The following is a 24,203-nucleotide window of genomic DNA, read 5'->3' on the forward strand; positions in this document are numbered from 1 at the left end:
AAGGTCCAGACACACCAAACTGACTTCAGAGAACTAGTGGCGAAGTTGCACATGAACATAACCCAAAGACTACACCCGACAGCCAACCAGCACATACAGGAATAACTCTCCACACTAGCAGATGGCGGTAGTCTGTAATCGTCATTCAAGAAGGAAAGCCGGAAGATCATTTTGACGCTTGTTAGCCAGTTAGCGCACTGACAAGACAATCCAGTGTTGAAAGAGCGGAGCATATTTGCCTTGCATAAGTGGACAAGAACACAAACCATCATAAAACGTTTCTGCTAAAGGACTCAATGGCTAAAGAAAAAGATTTTTGCCTTATATAACAAGTTTGTTAAGGTCTTTTGGTCTTGTCTGGTCTCTTGACTTTCCTTCTTCCATTTCTCTTCTCCGCCGATGCCGATTCAACATGCTGAATCGGCCAGCTGATGAGGGGCAATGGTGTGGGACACGCCTCACGAACAAGGGCGGCAGATGCTCACTGATGGCCCAATACTGACTGACGACCAACTGTTGGCTTGGTGTGTCAAGGCCTTTGAGTTCAGGTTAGAATTGGGGTAAGGTTAGGCTCAATCAGTTGTGGCAGTTAGAGCAAGGGGTTTGGGAATGCATTATGCCCACACAGGTTGCACAGGTCTTTACAAAAATAGAAGTACAGGAATGTGTGTGTGCTTAGAAGGAGCCTTACCCTGTTGACATCAGCAGCTGATACTGCCGCTGCTTGCATGTCTGCAGACCTCAAGCCAGTTGCATAAACCCAACGGATCTAAGCTTTGGTGATATACATCTATGGAGGTATACTAAGTTCAGAAGGGCATCAGCCTGAGTGTCTGACATGTACATAGACTACAACAAATCAATAAATCAAGTCTTATTTTGCTATATTAGCTCACTTGTTCCCACTTAATTCAGACGTGTTGTTTCCTCCAAGTATCATACTCCATCCATATTTAGAGTACCTGATGATGCGGGCCAATCTGAGAGTGCACTGAGAGAAGAAGAAAAACTGGAGGAGTATGGAAACTGAAGGAAGAGAGGCGGAAGATGAGACACCAGAGCAGGAAATGAAAGATGCATCAGAAGACAGAATGAGAGCAAAACCAAACAGCAACCTAAAGACGGAGACGGGAACTTGGAGAAGAGTGAAAGAAAGAGCAGGGGGAACTGGAGTGAGAACAAAACCGTCTGCTATATGAAAGCGAGCGGGAGAAAGAGAGAGAGTGTGTGTGTTTGAGGAAAGCAACTATCCCGTGGTGTTAGCCAGTGTGGGGGCAGACTAATTAGGAAGTGTGCGCCGCCGCCGGCTGGTTTGGCGACTTCTTCTTGCTGCGGCCAGCTGATTTAAACACAACGCACTGGGGGGAAAAAGGCTCAGGCAGGCGGTTTTTTCCTTTGCTGCCTGCGTGCTGGAGGTAAGCACACATCAAAGTGCACGGTCAGTGTTTGGTTTCCTGGTGTAAGAGAAATTAAGTTGGGCTCCAGTCTGGTATCGGTCTGGTATAAGTCTATAAATATCTTCTAAAGGAGTCAGACATTCAGTTTTCTGCTCAGTGCATTTTGTTTTAATGGTTTTAAGCCTGTTTTTTGCTAATAAAAATTAGCATTAGCATTACTACAGTTAGCCATAGCTGTAAATATATGGTGCTAACTAAGTTAGCAGCTGGTGTAAGGGTTAGCTCCACAATCTATCCACATGTCATTTCTGGCTCCAAAATCCAAGATGGCCACGAACCAACAAAGGCTACATCCATTATTTTATGCAGTGAGTGTCACGAAAATGATGTCTTCCAAACCATCAGCAGTTTTCTCTGACCCCTCCCGGGTAACAACCGTTTTCACTACCATCTAATATAGCAGACACATTACTCACCATGTATCTGTGTTCTGTTAAGTGCACGGCCATAAAAATAAAACTTGATTAACTCACAATCTAACACTAGCTTCCAGTAACAGTCCTCTGTGTTTCTGACCATGAACAAAAGAAAGGCTTGAAGCTGCTTGAATGCAAAAAAGGAAATATTTTAATTGCTTAAACAGAGCGCCGGTAAAAGACGCTTTAAAGGCATAGAAGACAATGACTTAATATGCAGTCTGCACTAATGATGTGTTGTTTTCGAGGGAACAACATCTCCTTTCTCTTTGAGCTCTTCCTCAGGCAGGTGTTGCCTGACAACTAAATCCACAGCAGAAAACATGAGAATGTAGTTTCCATTTGCAATACAGAAATAATGAATTTCTGCATCTGCCTTAATGGAAAGTCTCCTTATATAAGCTTCGCACGCTGTTTGCTTCCTGTCTTTTCTCTCTATAGGGGAATAAAAGTGTGTCTGCAGTGTCGCACTAAAATGGCAGGGAGAAAAAGGAAACAGGAAAGAACATTATTCAGGGTTTGTAAAGGCAGCCAACACATCTACACTCAAAAGACCTTGTAGCTTGTTTTAAAAATGCTTCAACAATTAGTGAAGCTTGTCTGGAGTGATCTGAGAGTTGGACTTTGTCACAGTGTCAAGTAAACTTAAGGCATGTATTCCTCGTGCCACTGCTTGAACCGTGGTAGAAACCTGAGAGCACGCTCACTGATGTGTCATTTACTTTTCTTATCGTACAAGCGCACCTTCATCTTCCTTTTCTTAGCACAACGGTGCATTTTACAGCACACCTCTCCCTCGCTCTTTCCCTCTCTCATCTCGGCTTTGGCCTCTCTCTTTCTCCTCGCTTCTCTTTCATCTCATCTCCTTGTTTCTTGCTCCAGCTACAAAGAGTGCCTTCTGGCTAATAAAATTTGACAAGCATAGCTAACCTTTTTTCTCCACAGGTCAGCCTCTAGCATAGCTCTAATCAAATGTGACGCCCATCACGGCACACACCTGCCATTGAAGGCCTAATGAAAATGTCCAACAGTAAATTAGGGAGACAGCGCTGGAGTCCACTGTTGAGGGCTTTGACAGGAGGGGAGGAGGGGGGGGTGGTGGTTACTAGTGTCTCTCAGTTGGCACAACTATGCAAACACACGGTGGACGCAGCATGCACATTTACCTTGAAAAACATTTGAGTAAAGCTATATTAACATTAAGGCTGTCCCACATGTACAATAAGCACACTTCTCCTCAGCATCATTAAAGCAGTGTAATGTAAAAGATATGTTGTTCCCTTGGAAACAATAAAATTCTTTATTGTTTCCATTTATATATATACACACACAGTAAGTAAGCTTACACCTATGATTTTTATGCAGTGGTATAAAACGCCCCGGACCACACGCAGCATTGTTGCTAGGTTACACTGAGCTTCCTTGTCGAAATATTACATGTGGGTGGCTGTGTGTGCATCTGCTCCTGACCATGTGTGTACATGTGTATGTGAATGAAAGGTGCGGAGGGTTCCGACCTCATGGAGACTTGTGTTTTCACAGATGGGCCGACTTTGTGAATGAGTGCCCTCGTCCAAGCCGCAGGTGGTGTAACGTGAATGGAAATAGCCGGCGATGAGGAAGCATGTGGATGCATGATGTGAATGGGTGTGACCGTGGAATACATCTGAGGTCATCCAACACGGCCACCTACTGCATTTAAAGGGGAATTCTGGTGTATTTCTAATGCTGTACCCAATGTCTTTAAAGCTTCTGTTGAGGTTTTTGAACTTTGAATGTCTCTACTTTCCTGTCCTTCCTTACTTGCCATAGAAAGTAATCTGTTACACTACTAGTTACTTCTGTGTTACCAAAATTATGTCTATATAAACAGGACAGTCAACAGGACGGTATCATGGGTGGCATGGATGTTTTCACGACATGTTATAGGTGTGAATCACCTTGGGAGATTTACAAAAGCAGCTGTTAGCAGTTAGCAGCTAACTCAAATAAGAAGAACAGCAGCAGAAAATGTCCACAAATTGGGAAATCATTGAAGTCCGCCAGCTCCTTAACCTCAGATTAGAGGATGAGAGCCGCCATCATGTACCAGAGAAGGTAAATGATCATTATTGCCATTGTTATTGTTTATGAAGCGCTGCCGACACATACGTTTTATGTCACGCGAGAGGCTGACGCCTTTGTGTTACAGTTTCTTTATGCTTCTGCGTACACTCGACTCAACATGCACACAGTTGCTGTGTGCCTATCATAGTTCTGCGTCCTGTTGGTCTATGTCGCCATGCAATTCCCCGCCGAAGCGCTTGGGGGCGCGGTGTTCTTTTATATACCTACCTAGACTCTTGACGTCTATGGTCGTTGCTCGTTCATTGTTTGTTTATCTTCCGGCTTTGCTCTGGTCACAGTGACGATAGCGACTGAGAGAGAAAGACTGTTGCCGGAGCTCAAAAAGATCGACAATGAACAACTGATGCTTTTATTACAAATGTTACGATGACAACGAAGAGAGAGGCGACAGTGCTGATGGTCTGTACGCCTGCTGAATGGCTCGACTTTTGAAAATGGTATTTGGTGTTTCTACGGTATGACCGTCCCTCTAACAACATTATTAGACAGAGACCTTCTGTCCGTCTTTGTCTCTGGAGACTCCCTAACATACACATTTACCAAGCCAAAGAAGGCTCCTCATCCATCATGCTAATGCTAAAGACTATCTAATATACATTAGGAGGAAACAGGGGACGGAGAACAGACAAGTGACACACCAAGAGAGGGAGAGATACAGCGACAGAGTGGAAGTGAGGGAGAAAGAGAGAAAACAGGCTGCTAATGAAGTACCCACCACTAGTGGATGAGAGCTAAAGTGGTCTAACAGATCTGTCAGGCTGCTAGACTGTGGCTAATTATCCCTCCTCCTCTTTTGTCTGCATCGTCTCCTCTGTCACTTCTTCCCTCCTGAATTTACTCTGCCTATCTAACGCCTTTTCTCTCCCTCTCTCCTTTTTGGCTGCGTCTTTCTTCCCTCTCTTCTCTGCACTCTTTCCCCAGCTTTCTCTTCTCTCTCTCTCTCTCTCTCTCTCTCTCTCTCTCTCTCTCTCGTCCCTCCGTCTGTCACTTCTTTCCATTCCCATCTGTCTCCTTTCCATGTCCAACCTCTCTCTCTCTCTGTTTCTTCTCTTTCTGGATGAGATTGGTGTCTGGGGCTTAGTTTTTGATTTGCAAGTCAATAGTAATTTCTGTCAGAGAGTTTAAGTTGAGGGAAGTTTTAATGTGGCCTGTATTATTTCATACGGGAAATGATACATTTGCATTATAATCCTCTCTAGATTTTCTCCTTTTTTCTCTCGCACATACAAAACTGGCTGCAAGTTAAACTCTGAAATTTCAAAAACTTCAGCTGTAATAATACATTATATGGGCGGAATGACAACACTGTTAAGCAGCGTCTTTCTGAAAGCATTAACCCTTTTCTTACACTGAAAACTCAAAGTTCTGACACCCAAATATTATAATAAATCATAAGTTTTGCCTCCATTCTACATTAAATTGCCCATAAAATACTTCAGCCTCCACAATTCCCGTTTTGAGAGGCGTATGGAAGAATATAACGCTGTTCCTAGGTCAGCAGTGCAGAGTCATGCAGCAAAACAATGATGTCATACACACAGCCAAGGCAACCAAGGAGGTTTTTATGGCCAAACATAATGTTCTTGACTGGCCAAGGCAGTCACATGACCTCTGTCTGCTGAGCATCTTGGTGGTGCAGGGCCTGGCAGAGCATCAGTGGTGAAGGCGGGTCTGACGTCTGTCTGTCAGAGACTTCAGACTGTTATTAACAGCAAAGGATTTGCACTATTACAAATGATGGAGTTTTGTCTCCTAATTAATGTCTAGAAAGGACTGTGGTTCCTTAACTGTTAATCAGAAGTGGATCTTGTACATAACCTTCAGAAAATCCTTGTTAATAGTGATACATCTCTTAGGCCGAACTGAAGTGAACTGCAGTTGTTAAAGTAATTAGCAAACAGCAAGCGAGCCAATTTCCCAGCCCTGGGGTCTGGATGACTAAGATGACAAGACAAGACTGTATTTTGCAATGTTAACTAGCTAGCAATTACTCTGGTATAGCAAATAAACTACTGTTAGCTATCGTTAGCCTACTAAAACCATAATATCAGACCACAAATGAAAAAAATTAGCTCGCTAGCACAGCCCGTGGACCCTCCGCCTCACTTCCCACCACTAGGACACTACTTCTCTGGGAGGAGAGTGGGTGGCTTGGACCACAGGTGCTGTTGAAACTACAATTCAGCCAATGCAGACCCCAGCCCACAAACACAGCAAGCTGGATTAGCGAGACTAATCTGTGTAACGGCAGCAACAGAAAGTTTGCCGATCAGTGGTCTTGCTGTGGCTGAATTTGAGTTAAAGTCTGCCTCTGCAAAATATATATTACAGAAACATAGCAGGTGTAGACTCTGTTGTGGTGGGTAGTGGTTGTGTAGTGATGTTAGACATCTTGACTTCTTAGCTAACGTTTGCTAGTGTTGCGCACTGTTAGCGCTGTAATGGAGCTGAAAAGAGGCAAGGCATTCAGGAGCGTGCAAATACTGCATCCTTTGGACTAACCAGGATAATTCATCCCGCATCCTTTACAAATCGTACACCTGTTTTTCACCCAAATTAGCATGTGTACGCAGGTTTTTTCAACACGGGAAAACTCGCTAAAAACAGGAAATACACTTTTTACTTCTTTTTTTAATAACTCTTCGTATTCAGTGTCTCTTTCAAATTCGGTGCAGACTAATTTGGAATGATGTTTGAGCGCTTCTTGGGAGGAGATGGACGGTATTTTGTAATGGAGCATCATTGCATCACGCCGGTTAAAGGGCTAAAATTAGCATGTTCACATGGGTGCTGTATTTCCATGACTGCTGATTGGAGCCAATTAATACCCGTGACTATTGCAGAGTCATTTGACCTGGGTGTAAATACCAGTTGTAACCTTTCCCATTATATATAAAAGCCAGATGTTGGCAAGTACTAGTGGGTTTTTGTGCTCTGGGAAAGGGGCTGTAGAAGTCAGTCCACAGGCTGCTAGAGGCAACCCAGAAAATTGTGTAAGGTCTTGCAATAAAAATCTGTAAACCATGTTACTTCACCATTTATGCATTCATATATTATTCATCACACGGCGTCGATGAACACCTTAGATCATCATGAGTAATTCCGGTCATATTCATTCTGCATTTATATCCGTTTCAAGAGCTGGCCACTGGTGATTGCACCTGCCTCGAAAAACATTACAGTGCCGAGTGTGACCAATCACGGATACAGCTGGTAACCTGTGGGGTGCAGCAGCTTGAAATTCAAACAACAGTACATTGAAGAGAGGACTGAGTGGAGGCAACCTTGTGCTGTTAGCGATGTGTTCTGCTGCACCTGGACCCTGTGTATATTTGTGTGTGTGCACATCAGTATGGGTTTCACACTGTTTTATGACCCCAAACAAACCACGTACACAGATTCAGATTCATCTGAACCAGTTATTGCTATGAATCTTATGGAAAACGTAAAATCCTGTTTTTAGTGATTTTAAAGATTTACAGAGGTCAAAATGATGCAAACAAAACAGAAGAGTAACATGAATCATGCATGCTGTTACTGTATCAGTGCATGTGGGTGTGTGTGCACATATGAGGGTGTTACTACAGTGCAAGTATGCATTCATGTTTTATGCATTTTCCGGCCTGGCAGTGCATGAATGTAGATGTGTGCAAATACTCCCTCAGTCATGCCGGTCAAGCCACGGTGCGTGACCTTGTGTGCGTACACACCTACTCGCACAACTTTGTGTTTCTAGACGGAACTACAGATGCAAATGCAACACATCTAAAAAGCAAACACTTAAGTATTACAATGCTTACGAGATAAAGTCAAGTGGAAAGTGTAGAAAAATAAGCCCATCCCTTCCCTGTCTCACCTGTCTGCCTGTGTTTGATGCTGGTTCTGCAGAGCAGGCGGGGGTCTGGACTTGTTGACCTTAGCGTAGAGCCCATCCAGCTCCTCGGAGGAGGCCTGAGGCGGGTTAGCTCCCCCTGTCAGCGCCGCGGGAGAGGGTGTGCGACTGATAAATGGCTGGGGCGAGGGTGGCTGGCGGAAGTTGTTGATGCGGGCATAGTTGGGGTCGCTGTCGTCGTCTTCCACATCAGGGAAGGAGGCTGACTCAGGTGTGAGATGGCCGGCCTGGATCTCAGTGTATTGCGGATAGTAGCTGTCAGAGAGGAGGGGAGGAAGTAGTTACACATCAGGACGGGAGAAATAGGAATATTCTCTCTCTGGTGATGTGAGAAACAGCTGTGCAACACATTCCACGAGGCAGTTGGTTTGGAGGACCAGGTGTGTGTGTGTTGCTGCATCGGGATGACTCACAGATTGCAAGGTGAGGTGTTGATCATAACACTGTACTACGACTGAACTCTCTGTTTCTTTCGGCACTTTTCTCTGTTTCCATAACTCTCACTCTAAACTGCTAAAAACCAGCACACCTATGCACCTCAGTCCTGGCTGCGCCACTGTAAAAAAAATGTACATGTACATATGGGTGCAACTTCTGGTGAGATAGTGGAAATTGCATTATGGTAAGTTAGTCACACTCAGAATGTTTACATGCAGCTTGAGAAAATCGAATTATTGGCTTAGTCCGACAGAAACTGGACTTTTAAATGCATGTAAACAGCTTAGTCCAACTGAAACCAGACTTTTAAATGCACGTAAACAGCTTAGTCCAACTGAAATCGGACTTTTAAATGCATGTAAACAGCTTAGTCCGACTGAAACTGGACTTTAAAATGCATGTAAACAGCTTAGTCCAACTGAAACTGGACTTTAAAATGCATATAAACAGCTTAGTCCGACTGAAACCGGACTATCCATAGCTCGACTAACACACCTAGATAACTCGACTGGAGTCAGACTTGGCGTTCTACGCATGCACCACTTTTTTTCCGCGGCTTTCTCCCGGAAGAAGAAGGAGATGAGGTAGCAGTAAATACCATAGCGACCGAGAAGCAGAAGACGCACCTCTGGACGGACGAGGAAACTACATTCATGCTCCGACAGCTAAAGGAGCTAAACATTTTGAAGTTTATGGATGGTAGGAAAACGGGAAATGCGGATTTATTTTAAAAAGTTTCTGCACAAGAACTGGCACTAGATCAATACGCACTATATCAAAAAGGACACAGTGCTGCCGATCAATGCGGAGTCAGGCGTACTTGGTCAGAAATTCAATTTTGTCTTCTACATATATACTCAGACAAGACGAGAAGTTTGATTTGACGGATTAGCCGTCAAGTCGAACTTCTCGTCTTGTCTGAGTATACGTGTAGAAGTTCGACTTGACAGATTAGCTGAGCTATGAGCTTAGCTCGACTACTGCATGCGTGTAAACGTACTGACTGACTGTCTACAGCTGGTCCCAGTGGCTTATCACATCACATATATTTTTTAAACAAATATTTAATTCACATTAAATTAGCATTTTCTGAAATATACGTATAGGTATGATCGCATAAATCCATTTGAGGAGTCACAGTTGGTGTGTTCCACGCAAGCCAACCCCACCAAAATTCACAAAAATCGAACATAAGAGGAAAAAATAAGGGAATGGAAGTTTTCAAGGTACCACCTCTAGTGAACTGATAGGTATGGTGGAGGGTAGTATATGTGGAGAGCATTAGAGTGAGAGATAATGAAAAGGCAAGAGCCATCTGGGGCACATTACAACAGGAAGGAAAAAGAACATTAATTTTGCTAATTGGCACATACTATTCTTTTACTGTTATTCATTATTACAGTTTGTTAGCCATGTTGTTTATTTGTGTTAATTTCTCACTAGCCCTGCTGTTCTTTGTAATAAATACAATAAATATAAAAGATAATAATCCTTTTCCGGCACTTCCTGCCAGCACAGAGATGTTGGATTCGTACCTATCTCGTTGGTCAGCGACCCTGTCCTCCTCTTCACTTAGGGCTTCCAGTTTGTTCTTGGAGGCTTTAGCTGCATCTTTGCTCTTGTCGTCTTTCTTCTTCCCAAACCTGGACATTGCAAAAAGACACACAGATGCAACACGGTGAGTTTTAAACCACCTGAACAATCACAGTCTGCCAAATGTGCTTTCATTTCCAGGGTTTATGCACTTTAATGGAATCTTTTTGGAGACTTTTATGATGAAACAATAAACTTCACTCAGGCAACAGAGCTCACACACGTTGATGAAAGAGGCTCTTTAACTCTCACAACATGCAAACACCACACACACACACACACACTCACACCACCTTGCATCACATTCCCAAATGTTGATCCAAACATTCACACTGCTAGCCAAACTCATTCTCACTCCTGTGCGTTCATTAGTGGCTCTGCCTGGGAAAAGACTGCTTAATGATAGATATGGTTATAATGTCACAGCAGGCACTGACAACTCGCAGCGTGCACATGTCGGTGTGTGTGGGTACATGAAGAAGGGGTATAGTTGTCACGCAGCATATGGAGCATGAATATTTTAACATTTAGTCCAATAAAATAGCTGTTACACCACAGCGTGCTCTGTTTTTCTTATCATCTCCGCCATAACGACCATCATCATCATCATCATCATTATCATTCTGGAGCTCTTGTTCTCCCATTTTACAGGCAAAATATACTTGTCACCTCTGTTCCGAGTTATAATGACTCCACTTCACACTTTCAAGAAATTAACCGAGCCTTTTCCTCTAAATATTTCATATTCCTCCATCTCTCCTCATCGTCTTTCTCACCCTCTCCAAACTCTCTCTCTCGCCTCCTCCGTCTCACCCACCAACCTACTTCTTCTTTGCTCTCGCCCCCTCCTTCCCTCCGAGGTCCTGCTGAGCCAATCTAATGTCTGTGTTTATCTCATTAACAGCGAGGCACTTCTCATCACTGCTACAGGCTGATACGTGGCCTGCATGGTAACCCGCTGGCCTGGCCGAGAGCAGCGCGCAGCGTCGGCGCCGCCGTGAAACCTGGACAGGGATGCCATGTTGGCCTGCCACCATCCTGCAAACCAATTAGTGTTGTTTTCAGCTAATCTGCTCACCTCACTTATACCTGTGTGTGTTTTAACGGTGCCAACAGCAGGTCAGATACTCACATTGCTCATGTTCTGCTGTGAAGGAGGCACAGAGAGGTAAAATAATCAAATTATCTTATTATCCAGTCACTCTGTGTCTGTGACCTGCGTTTAGGAGCTTTATTTAAAGCTCTGAACATGGGTAGTCCACCTACACAGATGTTTGCATCTGTTGCATTAAACCTCCTCTCGTGTACATGCCGTGCTTGATTGACATCTCAGTTGTGTCGCACCTGTTAGCGTGACCCTAGTTCTGTGTAACGCTCATCAAAACACCCACATTAAATGTTTTCCACACCACACAATGGTGGTGCCAGTTCATTCCACTGTCTTACTTTGCTTCGTTCCAGAAAATCGTGTCACATTCACACCCAGGAAACACACATCCCCTCTACAATACCAGGACTACTTCTTCAGTCTGAAGATGTGGACTTCACATGTTACAAACTTAAGTACCAAAGTTCTGATCATTTATAAGCGTACCTCAGAGAACGAGTATCGACTGGAACTGGAATTACTGCCTTGTGGCTGAATGCTTCAGCCAGTCAAGTTACATGTTACATCCATGTCTGTCCAGACCTTTATATTATATGTCGTGAAGACTTTGAAGGCACCATCCGGCCCACAAGCCATTCCAAAGCGTCTGTTTTCACTGCGCTCTGAGAAACAAAGTTCAACCTTCTAAGCGGAGCAACATACATCGCATGTCATGTGGGCAGGAACAACCAATCACACCCTTAAGATATCTTTCCTTTCTCCTGTAAGTGTCAATCTCGGTCAGAAATATGGAGGAGAAGTTCATCAGTATAGTGCAGGGATCCCCAGAGCTTTACATCTGTTCCACAGACAATATTTTGGGTCTAGTACACTTAAGAAACAAACACCTAGCAGAAGCTCTAAAATCGAGATTTCTCATAGGTAGTCTATTATACGGTCACCTAGCAATGTCAGATACAACCTGCCTCTGCACCCCTGAAAGCACCCAGCACCCAATCTCTTATTTTCCAATTGGTAAAAGACGTATCCCATGGCCTTACAAAGGACTGATAGAGCTTCGTCACCTTGTGCAACCACAATCACCTGAAGCTCAACATCAGCAAAACCACCAAGCTTGTGGTGGACTACCAGTTGTTCAAGAGCGAACGCAAAGTTGTAGCAGTAGTTGTGCTTCAAATTCAAACAAACATAAATGACCATCAAGACGCATTGTGATCCAATCACTCAAACCACTTGCTGAGGTGGTCTGGAATGCATCTGACCACATATCTTTTGTAGCGTCAACACTAATGTCTTGACGCCTCTGTGACAAGAACATAAAAGGTAAATACATGATCATTGCAGGGCGTGGTGGTTGTTTTGATGACTTTTGGAGGTACTCACGAGAAGTTGGATGAAGTGTTGCAAGACCATCCACTGTCTCGCCCTACGGTAGGAGGCATGGTGAAATCTGCTTACTGCAATATCTCCATGACCACCTATGGCCATGAGCTCTGGGTAGTGACCGAAAGAATGAGATGGCGGATACAAGCGGTGGAAATGAGTTTCCTCCGTGGGGTGTCTGGGCTCAGCCTTAGAGATGAGGAAAGGAGCTCGGACATCCGGAGGGAGCGCGGAGTAGAGCCGCTGCTCCTACGCGTCGAAAGGGGTCAGTTGAGGTGGTTGGGGCATCTGACTAGGATGCCTCCTGGGCACCTCCCGCTGGAGGTGTCCCGGGCATGTCCCACTGGTAGGAGGCCCCAGGGCAGACCCAGAACACGCTGGAGGGATTACATATCTCGTCTGGCCTGGGAACGCCTTGGGGTCCCCCAGGAGGAGCTGGAAAGCGTTGCTGGGGAGAGGGACATCTGGGGTGCTTTGCTTGGCCTGCTGCCCCCGCAACCTGGCCCCGGATAAGCGGATGAAAATGGATGGATGGATGGATGGATGGCAATATCTCCAGCTGTACCAACACAACCACTAACATGACTAGTATGCTAACGAGAAGCTAGCAAGATTGTGGACAAAGACCTTCTAGCATATGTGACATAGCAAAGACCAAATCTGAACACAAGTGGTCAGTTAGAGACCCATGGTAGACACAAGTGTGAACGGTGATGTGTCTTGGTTGTCTACTTGTGTCTGGATCACTGATACGCATGATAATATTACATATACACAAGCTCATAATGCCTCTGGCCACAGCAGTTGCCAAGCGAATAAGTCCCTAGCATGGGTAAAGCTCCAAAGACACTGGATCTTACACTCCCCAAAGTAAAACTCAACAATGCATTTTCAATAGAACGCCCTGTCTAGGAAATACCCATATCTCTGGTGCTCAACGCCCCCAGTTTGAAACACTAAAGTCGAGCTACGGTTATAGTTCAGCTAGGCCATTTACTTGGACCACTGTACTTGTCCCAGTATACAAGCACAGGAGGGGAATCGATTTATTGACCGAAGTACGTCCGAATATGTCCCCTTCAGCTTGTTGGTATCGGACCTTTTTCTGGTTGACGAACAATCAAGGGTCGTCCAGCTGTTCCGCCACTTCTTGTGTCTCTTCAAGCAAAACCAGCATCTACAGTTTCACCCTGATCTTTGAGCCATTTTTGGAAGTTTAAATCTCTCATCTGCAACATCCTTGTTTCATCTTTATTTTGTCTCCAGGTGACTCGTACTGAGCCCTTGTTGCTGTAATGTCTTTTGCTTCCTAGAGATCACTTGCCACAGAAACAGTGTGGGCGCTGCCGCAGCCTCTTTTCTCTGCAGATTCTTTTTTTTTTCTCCTTGGAACTATTTGGGTTTTCTAAGCACTCCCACATTATGCAGGAGCCAAAAGCAGACTACCAATTACCTCGCTGATAAGCATATAGAATTCAGCATTGTATAAAAGAAACATATCAGCGCCATTCGGCTAAGTATGCATCAATAGACTTATAATTATATTACACATAAATATATGATTATCCAAAAATCCCAGGTTCATCTGGCTGAGCTGGCTGCTTCACCCCGCCTACACACACACACACACACACACACACACACACATAGACAGTGCCTTAATCAACATTCAAAGGGGGCAGAGGTCCACAGTTGGACCCATCATTATATCTGCATTAATTAGGAAAGCCTCCTTTTCTCACTGCATTGTCTGGGAGGAAGACGGAAGAAAAAGGGAAGGGGGGGATGCAGAATGGGTGTGGGACTCCCAATTAGAGACATGTACCTGCCATGAGGGAGGTGTTTTTCCCCCCGCTCTCCCATTATCTTATCCCTTCTTCATCGCCAAAACTCCCATCTTTTCCCACTGCGGCGAGCCAACTGTTTGTTAACGACGTCTCATTGCTTTCCTTTTCTCTCTCTCTCTCTCTCTATTTTTCTTTCATTACTTGCTCTCCGCTCTTTGTTTCGTTTATTAATTCTGTCTCTTCTTAGGACAGTTTCTGCTCCGTCACTCTTTCAGAAGCCTGACAGTTAATTTCCTGTTGACTGCTGCCGGATAAAGAACTAAATGACGGAACTATACTGTACGCACAAGCGGAGGTAAGCGAATGCACGAACACACTCACGGACACAAAAACAGCTCTATAAACCCAAGCAATCTGGAAACCAATATATTGCTCTCGAACGCAGGTACCAGCCACACACACTCATGAAGACAGCTATATACATCAACGCGGCGACACACACTCTGTAGGGAACTGCAAACAGTCTCATGGAATAGGACATCTCATTAACTTAGCATTATCTCCCTACACAACCACTCCATCAAACTCTCATTAGGGGGAGGTAGGGGGTCTGGGTGAGTCAGGCTGCTCTGGTGTCCCATTTAATACACTCCCCCACTGTCACAGGAGCTACTGGGAACCATTATTAGTGTGTCGCTGTCATCATTAGCCCGCCGACTCCCGCTGTCGCCCCGGCATCACCTATGCGAGTGCGGCGTCCTGAGAGGAGACGGCGGTGGACTGTTCAGTTGGCATTGAACTCTGGCAATGAGACTTCCTGACAGTATATTTGTCACTATAAATGAAGTGTGCTGGTTCATGTTACACCCAAAATACACCTATGATTAATTAAGGGACTAAATACAACCGTTTTGCTGCTTGCGCCAGACTTTGTGCCCAGATTACGTGCCATTTAACGAGCAAAAGTGGACATGGACACACCCTAAATACACGTGCGCTACAGATCAGAAGTTGAAAATGCTAAAGAAAGATGGCACATCCACAGCCAGTGGCCTTTACTCCTCCTCTTCTTCCTCCTCTTTCCATTTGCCTGAATCTGCAAACCCAAGTCAGCCATCATCAGCGATGACTACTGCACTTTACAAAATCAACACTCTGATTTGGACAGCCAGCCAGTCGCACAGGAAACTCACCACAGAGCCAGCGCCTGCTAAGAAACTGGACTGACTGTAATTACTACAGCTACTGTCATTCTCATTACTGTAGGAGAGGCGGAGAGGGAGGGGAGGGGGCGTCGTGCGTGCGTGCGCTCAGTTAGCCGTGCTCTAATGAGGCTCTATATGTAACATGGAGATCACAGCTAGCCAGTGTGCTGATGTCACCAACCTGACCTGTGCAATTAGCCCTTCAGGAAGGGAGGGAGAGCTCAAACTTAACTATAACACCTAATGTTCTTAAACTGCATCACAGTCCCGCAGCCACAAACTAAACATCTCTGCAGACTAAACAGCGTGACGGCAGCCTTCTCTCCATAAATCTTTCAAGAAATCATCTCCTTGTTTCCGCTCTCAAAATAAGCGGCGCTTTGTTTTCTGCGATTGTGACAACAACTCCGACGGTGTGCGGTGTGAGCTGAGTGTGCGTAGTCTTAATAAGCTTTCCTATCTGGTGCAGCAGGGAGTCGGTGGGTGGTTATCGCCGGCATGAGGAGGGACGTGAGAACGCTGTCTGGCACTGTGTGTGTGTGTGTGTGGAGGGAGCAATGTTTTCAGGACAAGTATTTAATTGACGTGTGTGTATGTGTGCGTCTCGTGTGTGAGCTCACACGCTCGCAGACTTGATGAAACTTGTGAACACCTTGCCATACAGTGTTTGAGGTGAGGCACAAACACACACAAGCGAAAGCTCGCCACAAAGTGAAATACACGACGGCACAGCAGAACATGAAGGGCCCTCTGTGAAGAAGCTGGTTGAACATGGAGAGGAGATGAGAAGTCAATGACACAGGTCGAAACTTTGACCCCGTCGTCACATTCGTCACCGACTTGGAGGAGTCAAGCAATGAAACTTTGCAGCCCGAGCACGAGGTGGCAGCCTACATCGAGTCCAAGACACCCAAGGAGGATCCTTTGAGGTTTCATGGTGGAAGGAGCGTGCTGAAATGTTTCCTACCATGGAATGTTTTCGCCATCCCGACGACGAGCACAGCCAGTGAAAGAAATGTCTCCTCCGTTGGGTTTGAGCCCAGCTTAATGTTAGTGACTGTAGCCTGTGTGTGTTTAACCACAGTTGCAGGTGGGTGCGGCTTTGACGTAGACATAATGATGGGTATCGTAGACGAGGGAAAATATTTTGAAGAAAAACTGTCGATGTTTTTTGCCTTGATTTTCACTTTAACTTAGAAGTAACCTTCACAATGAGGTAGGCACATGCAACATAGTCTTGGTGTCTGAAATTTGGCGTGCATCTTATCTTAAGAATATCTCTAAGGTGATAAAAACATACTGAAAAGTTAAACCACTTTTAAACAGAACACAGATTTCTTGCAGCAGGCTCAATGTGTTCAAAGGAAGACGGAGGTGGAAAACAGCTCGGACCAAGTGAGAAAACAGGCTAAACATCCTATTTGTCTTGGAGAATGAATGCAAGTAAGACACAGAGGCAAGAAGAAAAGCAGCGTGTCTGAAAAAGAAAAGAGAAGAGCTGAAAAAGAATGAGTAAGTTAGAAAAAAAAAATAGAATTAAATGAGCAAGCCAGAGAAAGTGAGAGCAGGCTAAATAGTCTATCTGCCTTGGAGAACAAACGAGAGACACTAAGAATAAGAAGAAAAGAGAGGAAGAAAAAAGAAGTGAGAGAAAAGAGGAGAGATGGATGGGTGAGCCAAAGCTCCCGTGAAAGTGCAGCTCGGCTGGGGAGGAATAAGGAGCTTAGGAATATATAGAAGCAATGCAGCTGCGTTCAGAGGCACGGGGAGAACAGTTAATCAGCCAAGCAGAAATGTTATCGCAGTAATTAGATTGCTCTGTATGTATTTGGAGAGGAGCGCGCACATCTCAGCGGAGTTTGCAGAAAAAAGGGAGAAAAGAGGGAGACGGATAGAGAGAGGGTGAAAAAGAAACAAACCGAGGAGCAGACGGAGAGAGAAATGGGAGACACACAGAGAGAGATTAACACTATAGAGAGTTGTGATGTAACACAGAGCCTCCTTCTCCTGTTCTGGCAACGCAGCGCTGCTTCACGGTGAGACTAGTCGGAAAATATTCCCGGCTTGAAATAGACAGAATGACATTCGCGGCAAAAAATAGACAACAAGCGCTCTTTAAAATTGGTGTGGTTTCCTAGTGGAACTGGGGATCAGGCTACAAGTCGACTGTCACCGAACAACAAGGTCAAGCCGGGCCGCTGAAACCCCCCTCCTGTGACTGACGGCGCCATCAGCCAATCCTGGCCTCTCTGCAGAAAGCCCCATCTCATAATGAAAACAGCCAGCAGGTCCTGAGTTTTCCCCACTGGGCATAATTAAATCTTTTTATCTGACTTCCTCTCCATATGCCCTGCGCCGCATACCAGCAATTTGGCCCAAATCAGCTTCCATTAATGGCTGATATTAGCAGCCACAGGACTAAAAATAAGACGGAGAGACTGTGAGAGATAAAACTGCAGCTAAGGAAGATCCACCCGATGCTAATCGCAGTTAAAACAGCCTCACTTAGAACACATTAATAATGTAGGGAGGTAGATGTAAGAGCAGGATTCATCCGTTAGTTCTTATTTTGATATTCAATTCTTGAAACTCCTTCAACTCAGACACGCACAGCAAGTGCATGAGATGATTTGCAGAGGAAGCACGAGCCTCGCTATGGATATGTAACGGTCAAAAAGGGAGGAATCGGTTTAATTTCCTTTTTAAATGACTCTGATGTAACACCTGGAGGAGACAAGGTGGAGGCAGACAGGCAGGTATGAATACACAGCAGGTTGTTCTCACGGGAGCACGGAGCAGATATGGAAAGCCCTTCTTAATCAACGCCTGGCCAGTCCCCAGAGTACTGATCCTTCAGTCAGACAAAAGAGTGAGTGATAGAGGGAGGAGGGAGGGAGGAGCCAGGAAAGGGAATAGGGAAGGACTGGATGGGAGAAAGAAAAAACAAGGAATAAAAGGTAGACAGACGAGTATGGGAGAGAACAAGCTGATGCAGGAGGGAGGGAGTGCTGTGCCGTCCAGGGGTGCCTGCTGAAATATGGGCTTCCCTTTAATCGTTTGCATTCTGATTTGTGTAATATTTTAGCAATTCCACAAGAAAAAGAGAAGAAAAAAAAATCCGTCGCCACTGGCAATTTGTCTTGTCTTTCCTCTTCCCTTCGCCTCTTCTGTCAGGGATGCCATTAATATTTAACGAGACCGCTGGGCTACACGCTTCATTCTCACACTCTGCCATTGTGGAGGGTGGCTGATGTTTTGTCTGTGTGAGCGTGTGTGTGTATACAGTCCAAAAAGAGCATCAGCAACCGGGTGGTAAGTACAGTGACTCCTCCACCCATCTGGTCCCAGCCCCAACCCTAACTCCTAACCCTACCCCTACTTACTGTGGATGGGGGTTAGCAGCAGAACGTATTTTAGCCGCCTAAATAAAGGCTGTATCACTCTAAATGGACGCTATATTGAGAGTATTTTTCAATGCTTGACTTTCCTCTGGCACTACATTTTCTCAACTGTAGAATTTCTGTATTCCTACGCATAAGTGCAACTGTTCAACACACTGCAGGCCGGCTGTTTGGATCAGACATTGAGTGGTTTATGGAGGATAAAAATGTGACAAAATGCTGTTCATTGTGGAGACCAGATGATACCTTGAACCAGAGGATAGGGAAGAACTTTTGAAGGCAGTGACTAAACAAGCTGAAAGAGAGAGAGAGATGCGTACGAATACAGAAGTTCTAGGGTTGAGAGAATGTGGCACCAAGGGAAAGGGGCTGTCTGACAGCAAGGTTAAGTGGTGAAAATATTCTCAGTATAGCATACACTTTAATTTAAGGTACTGACTATTCGGGGTGGGCCTTTTGTTAGGTCGCTAAAACCTGGTCTCATTCCGAAGTCGTCGAAAAGCGGCATTTGGTGAGTGATTTGCAGCATCAGACGCTGACAAATAGGCCATTCATTAAAGTCTGCTGGTCGCTGTTATTGTTTAACAGTGCCCGTGGCATAGGGGGGAAATGTGACGGGACAACAATGAAAGTTAAGGGGGTGGAAGTCCGAGTAGGGCAGCCGGAAGGGGTCGTGGATGGGTTCAACAACTTTCATCCGGGAGATCGGTGTTCACTTCCAACTTGTAAAGCCAAACCCTGTTCTTTTTTCCTACACTCAACCATGTGCTTTGTTGCCCAAACCAAACCATGCAAACTGTACATTTCCTGTAAAAATGGTGGTGAATTTTGAAAACAGATGATGCGTGTAAAAGGCAGAAGTTGACACGATGTCCCAGAACGACTACCTTCGACGCACTCAAGGGACCTTGCGCATAATAGCTCACCATGGAAAGTCCATGACCACACGTCGATATGTGACGAGGTCAGAATGAGAATGTGTTGCTAAAATACATTTTGCTTCAGACCAGGGGTGAGTCATACCACAATACAAGAAATGCACGAGTAAAAAGGTAAAAGGTCTACTTTAAATGTGGGGATTAACAGGAGGGGGAAGGGTGCATGATGAGCACAGCCAAGAAGAAGAAAAAGACTGGAAGAAAAAGAAGTACCACCTGTCTTTTGACCACGGTGCACTTGACGGAGGATGCACTGAGGTTCTTGCTTTTAAAAACTCCTCAACTCAATGTTAATCGTTGACATTATCATACATCTACTGTAAGTAATACACTGACTATGGGTAAGTAGCTCATACAACTCCACTTCAACAACTCTTAAGTACCCTTTTAACACATTTAGAGTGGAAAAAGTACACACATGCATTTTAATTCATGTAGATAGTTTAGGATCCAGCAAAATTAGAGCTTTTAATGCGAGTGGAAAAATGTTTTGACACCATAACCGCATAGTGTTGGTGTATTTACTGCTGAAAAATCTGTGTACTCTGCAATGCTTTTTCAAAGTTCTTAACATTTTCCCAGCTGGAGGCTGGGGAAAAGGCTAGGTCACCAGATGAGAGCCATTGGCAGACTGGGAAAGGTTAGACTCTTGGCTCCTCCGGCCCTCCGCACATCCTCAGACAAGAAACACTTAACCTTCTCCGTCTGGAAAGCAGAGGTCACGCTCTGTGTGTGTTTTAGTGGGAGACGAGGAGGCAAGGAAAGACACCAGTGTGTGTGTTCTTGCATGTGTGTGTCATTAGACATTAAATGGCAGAGGAAGCCCATCCATCACTCATGGCATGAAGATGACTGAATAGGACATAACCGCCATTGGAGGTGTAATCGCTTCCTGGCGCCCTCATGCTTTGAGTGTATGTGTGTGCGTGAGTACGTAAGATCAAATGCTAATTGGTCATGACTATTTCCTGTGGCCACATGAATACCTTTAATTGGCCAGTGAGTGATGGGCAGTCGGCCGCTAAAATGCCGCTGAGCTGTCTGGCCGATACGAATGTGTCTGCACTTCAAAGCGTCCCTCCCTCAGGGTCAATTCAAATGTCATAACTCGATAGGAATTGATGGATCGTGAAACTGATCAACACAAATGGAAGTCTCGGCTCACTGTCTCATTTGATAATTACCTTATGGGCAATAATTCACTGTACAAATGTGCGTATCATGTTCCTCGCTCGAATGAGTCACAGACGTTACCGGTAGAAATAAAAATTTTCTAAATGAGATCCGGGCCATTTGAAAAATGTGACAGCCACAGGCAAAACTCGAGAGGACATTACTGAGTGATTAGCTTTCTGAAGATTGCTCCTTGCATAACAGAGGATGGAAATCAGTATTAATAACTACAATTACCACCTCGCAGTTGTGTGCCGCCATGAACCAGTCAAGATGCACTTAGAGTTTCCAGTCATGTCTGTGAAAACGCGGATGCCTCACACACACAGTTCAATATCTGACCAATTGTCTCTCCTTCTGTTCCTGAGTTATGGCGTTGAGTTATGGCCAGAAAAGGGTTTCTGCAGAACCTTATAATGTCACCATGAAGCTGACCTTTACCTTTTGGATAAGTAATATCACTTCATCATATTATCTATTAGACTTTGTGTTAAATTTTGTCATAATTAGGATATGACTTTTTTTAAATATGGCCCAAAACATGTCTTGGGAGGTCACAGTGACCTTGACCTTTGACCACCAAATTCTAATCTGTTGATTACCTGAGTCCAAGTGGTCATTTGTGCCAAATATGAGAAAATTCCCTCAAGGCCCTCTTGAAATATCGCATTCGCAAGAATTTGATGGCTGCAAGGTCACAATGACCTTGACCTTCAAGATCCAAATTCTAATCAGCTCATCCTTGACTGGAAGTGGACGTTTGTGCCAAATTTGAAGAAATTCCTTTCAGGTGTTCTTGAGATATTGTGATCATGACAATAAGATGTATGAAAGGTCACAGTGACTTTGACCTTTGACTATCAAAATCTGATCTGTTGATTCTTGAGCCCAAGTGGACGTTTGCTCTTAATATATAGAAAATCCCTCAAGGTCTTCCTGGGGGTCTCACTCATGTAGTGGTTAGAGCACTCATCTTCCAGGTCACAGGTTCGAATCCTGCTGGGGTCGATGTCAGCAGAGGCATGCGGTCCCAAGAGGTTCCCACCGCTGAATCAAGCACGTCTCAAGCCTGTTGTAAACAGGAGGTTCCAGACGTAAAAAGCTGAGTCATTCCTCAAGGTGTTCTTGAGGTATATCATATGTACAAGAATAAGACGGAAGAGGTCACAGTGACCTTGACCTTTGACCACGTAGATCTAATCGGTTCATGGTTGAGTCCACGTCGAAATTTGAGCCAAATTTGAAGAAATTCCCTTAAGGTGTTTTGAGATACCAGGTTAATGAGATGGGGAGAGATGGAAGGAGGGAAAGCCTGAGAACGTAATGCCTCCGTCCACGGCTATAGATAACGTTGTGGATGAAAGAAGTTAAAAATAAGAGTGCCAAAATTAAATCCTCCAAAACTTCCAGGGAAACTCCAGGAGAGGAGGGGGTAAATAAGCTGTTTGAAGCCTATGAATAAAGCAATTAATTCTTCAACTGCTCTGGTGGAGCCACGTCACGGTCAAACTGCAGAGGAGTGAGTCGGCATCCCCGCCCTCCCCCTCCTCTCCCTGCTGAGGAGCGGAGCTGTAAATAAGAGAGAGCCAAACGGTGTGGCTGAAGAAGAGGCAGGTGTAGCCACGGCATGAAAGACAAGGAACATAAAAGCCTTCTGTGCGAGAAGAGAAGGGGGGAGATTTCAAGGGGAAGCGTGAGTGATGTAGAGAGAGATGGAGAGCGAGGGAGGGAGGGGCGGGGAGGCCTGTTGTGACTGCCCCTTTATCAGCTGATATATATGCATGAGGATTTCCTCATCATCTCCGCCGTCAATTCCCCATCCCTCTGATATTTGACTGACAGCTCACATCAATGCCAATAAACCCGCACATCATTTCAGGAAAGCTGCCCATCGCGCTGGATGGAGGGGAGAAAACGGAGGGAAAAAAGTTAATTTGTTTTCCGGCGGCTGCCGACGGTGATAGCGCCCGTGTCTGTTTGCCTCCATGGCAAAGTTGTAAATTAGAATTATGCCTCAATAGAGGGCACAGGAAGCTGCCTCTGCTATGTGAAAGCTCATTTTCAACGACTGGAAAAATACTTGGCAGCTTTTTATATTTAGGGCGGCGGGAGTCTCGGAGGGAGCAAATTGGGCACAAATCTGAATTATGAAGAGAAAAAAAGAAATAGCTGTCATCTTAAGACTACCTTTTCTCTATGAAGGGTGATTCACTGCTCGCTGTTAACAGTATTTCAATGTTACGGCACATTCTGGGGGTTGAGAGATTTGGTAGGAGGACTGCATTTAGGAATTGTAAGGGCAAGATAAGCTTGAGAGCCATAATCACTCCAGAAAAGGACTGACTAATACAATTTGAGAAAACGTACAAACACAATGAACATCTGATTCACACTGTGTATTTAATGTACATCTTCACACATACGCAAACAACTCCGGGTTCCTCTAATTGCAGGTTAAAGCCAACAGCAGATAAGAGAGGCAACATTAACCCTCCGCGGGATTTGCATGATTACTGTCTCCATTTCAATCATTCCGGCGTTTACAGGTTTTACACGTACAAGTGCATGAATGCACGTCTGCACGGCCTCGCCGTCCCTGGGAACGTGCCCTGATTAGTAAGCCGCAGCCGTGTGCTTCACACATGTCAAGTGTTGCAAAGAAAGTGATTTGTGGTTTGGCATATATTATTTATGGAAAGATAAAGAGATGAATAGAGATGAAGTGAGAGAGAGCGATAGCGTTATCCACAGGAGATAGGTTTGTCCTGTGTGCAAAATGTATGGCCTTATGCATATTTTACAAAAGAGAATACTAACATTAATACTCTTGAAGACTCCATATTCCATATCGGCGCAGCTAACAGCCCTTAAACGCCAGATGAGATGGTGGATCAAAGAAATCCACCTGCAGAGCATTAACCGACGCTGGGATTAGGTAATGCACCTCCAATTTACCCCCGTCGCAGCTTAGAGTCACTGCTAAGACACCCTCACAAACATGTCACAGGGATTTTGGTATGCCTACCAACACTTTTGACAACCAGGGCCCATTCATATAGTTGTCTAGTCTTCCTTCCTTTCCTTTCCTTTCCTCACTCTGCTGGGTTTAAAGTCACAGTCTGTGACACTGCAAAGGTGTTTCGTACTCAGTGATTAGTGCTACAGCCAGCTAAAGCTTTTACATTTGCAGTTATCGACGCCCATTACCAAGCTGATCTCTCCCTAAAATATTTTCAGACGCGAAGGAAACTTTTCTGGTTTGTTAGAATAAAAAGGGTCCTCATT

The 24,203-nt window shown here is 44.8% G+C and overlaps 1 protein-coding gene across 2 annotated transcripts in view; it reads right to left on the reverse strand.

Moving 5' to 3' along the window:
- The window catches only part of pard3ba (par-3 family cell polarity regulator beta a), a 215,458-nt gene that overhangs the window by 50,862 nt on the left and 140,393 nt on the right, over positions 1 to 24,203 (reverse strand). For both annotated transcript variants that reach the window (XM_033616106.2, XM_033616107.2), the window contains 2 exons: positions 9,866 to 9,973; positions 7,857 to 8,147 (listed from right to left, as the gene is read on the reverse strand). In XM_033616106.2, the coding sequence (XP_033471997.2) occupies positions 7,857 to 8,147; positions 9,866 to 9,973 (399 nt within the window). The remainder of the gene's footprint in view (positions 1 to 7,856; positions 8,148 to 9,865; positions 9,974 to 24,203) is intronic.

The sequence above is a fragment of the Epinephelus lanceolatus genome, chromosome 24 (assembly GCF_041903045.1).
Source record: "Epinephelus lanceolatus isolate andai-2023 chromosome 24, ASM4190304v1, whole genome shotgun sequence".
In the NCBI taxonomy this organism is placed as follows: Eukaryota; Metazoa; Chordata; class Actinopteri; order Perciformes; family Serranidae; genus Epinephelus; species Epinephelus lanceolatus.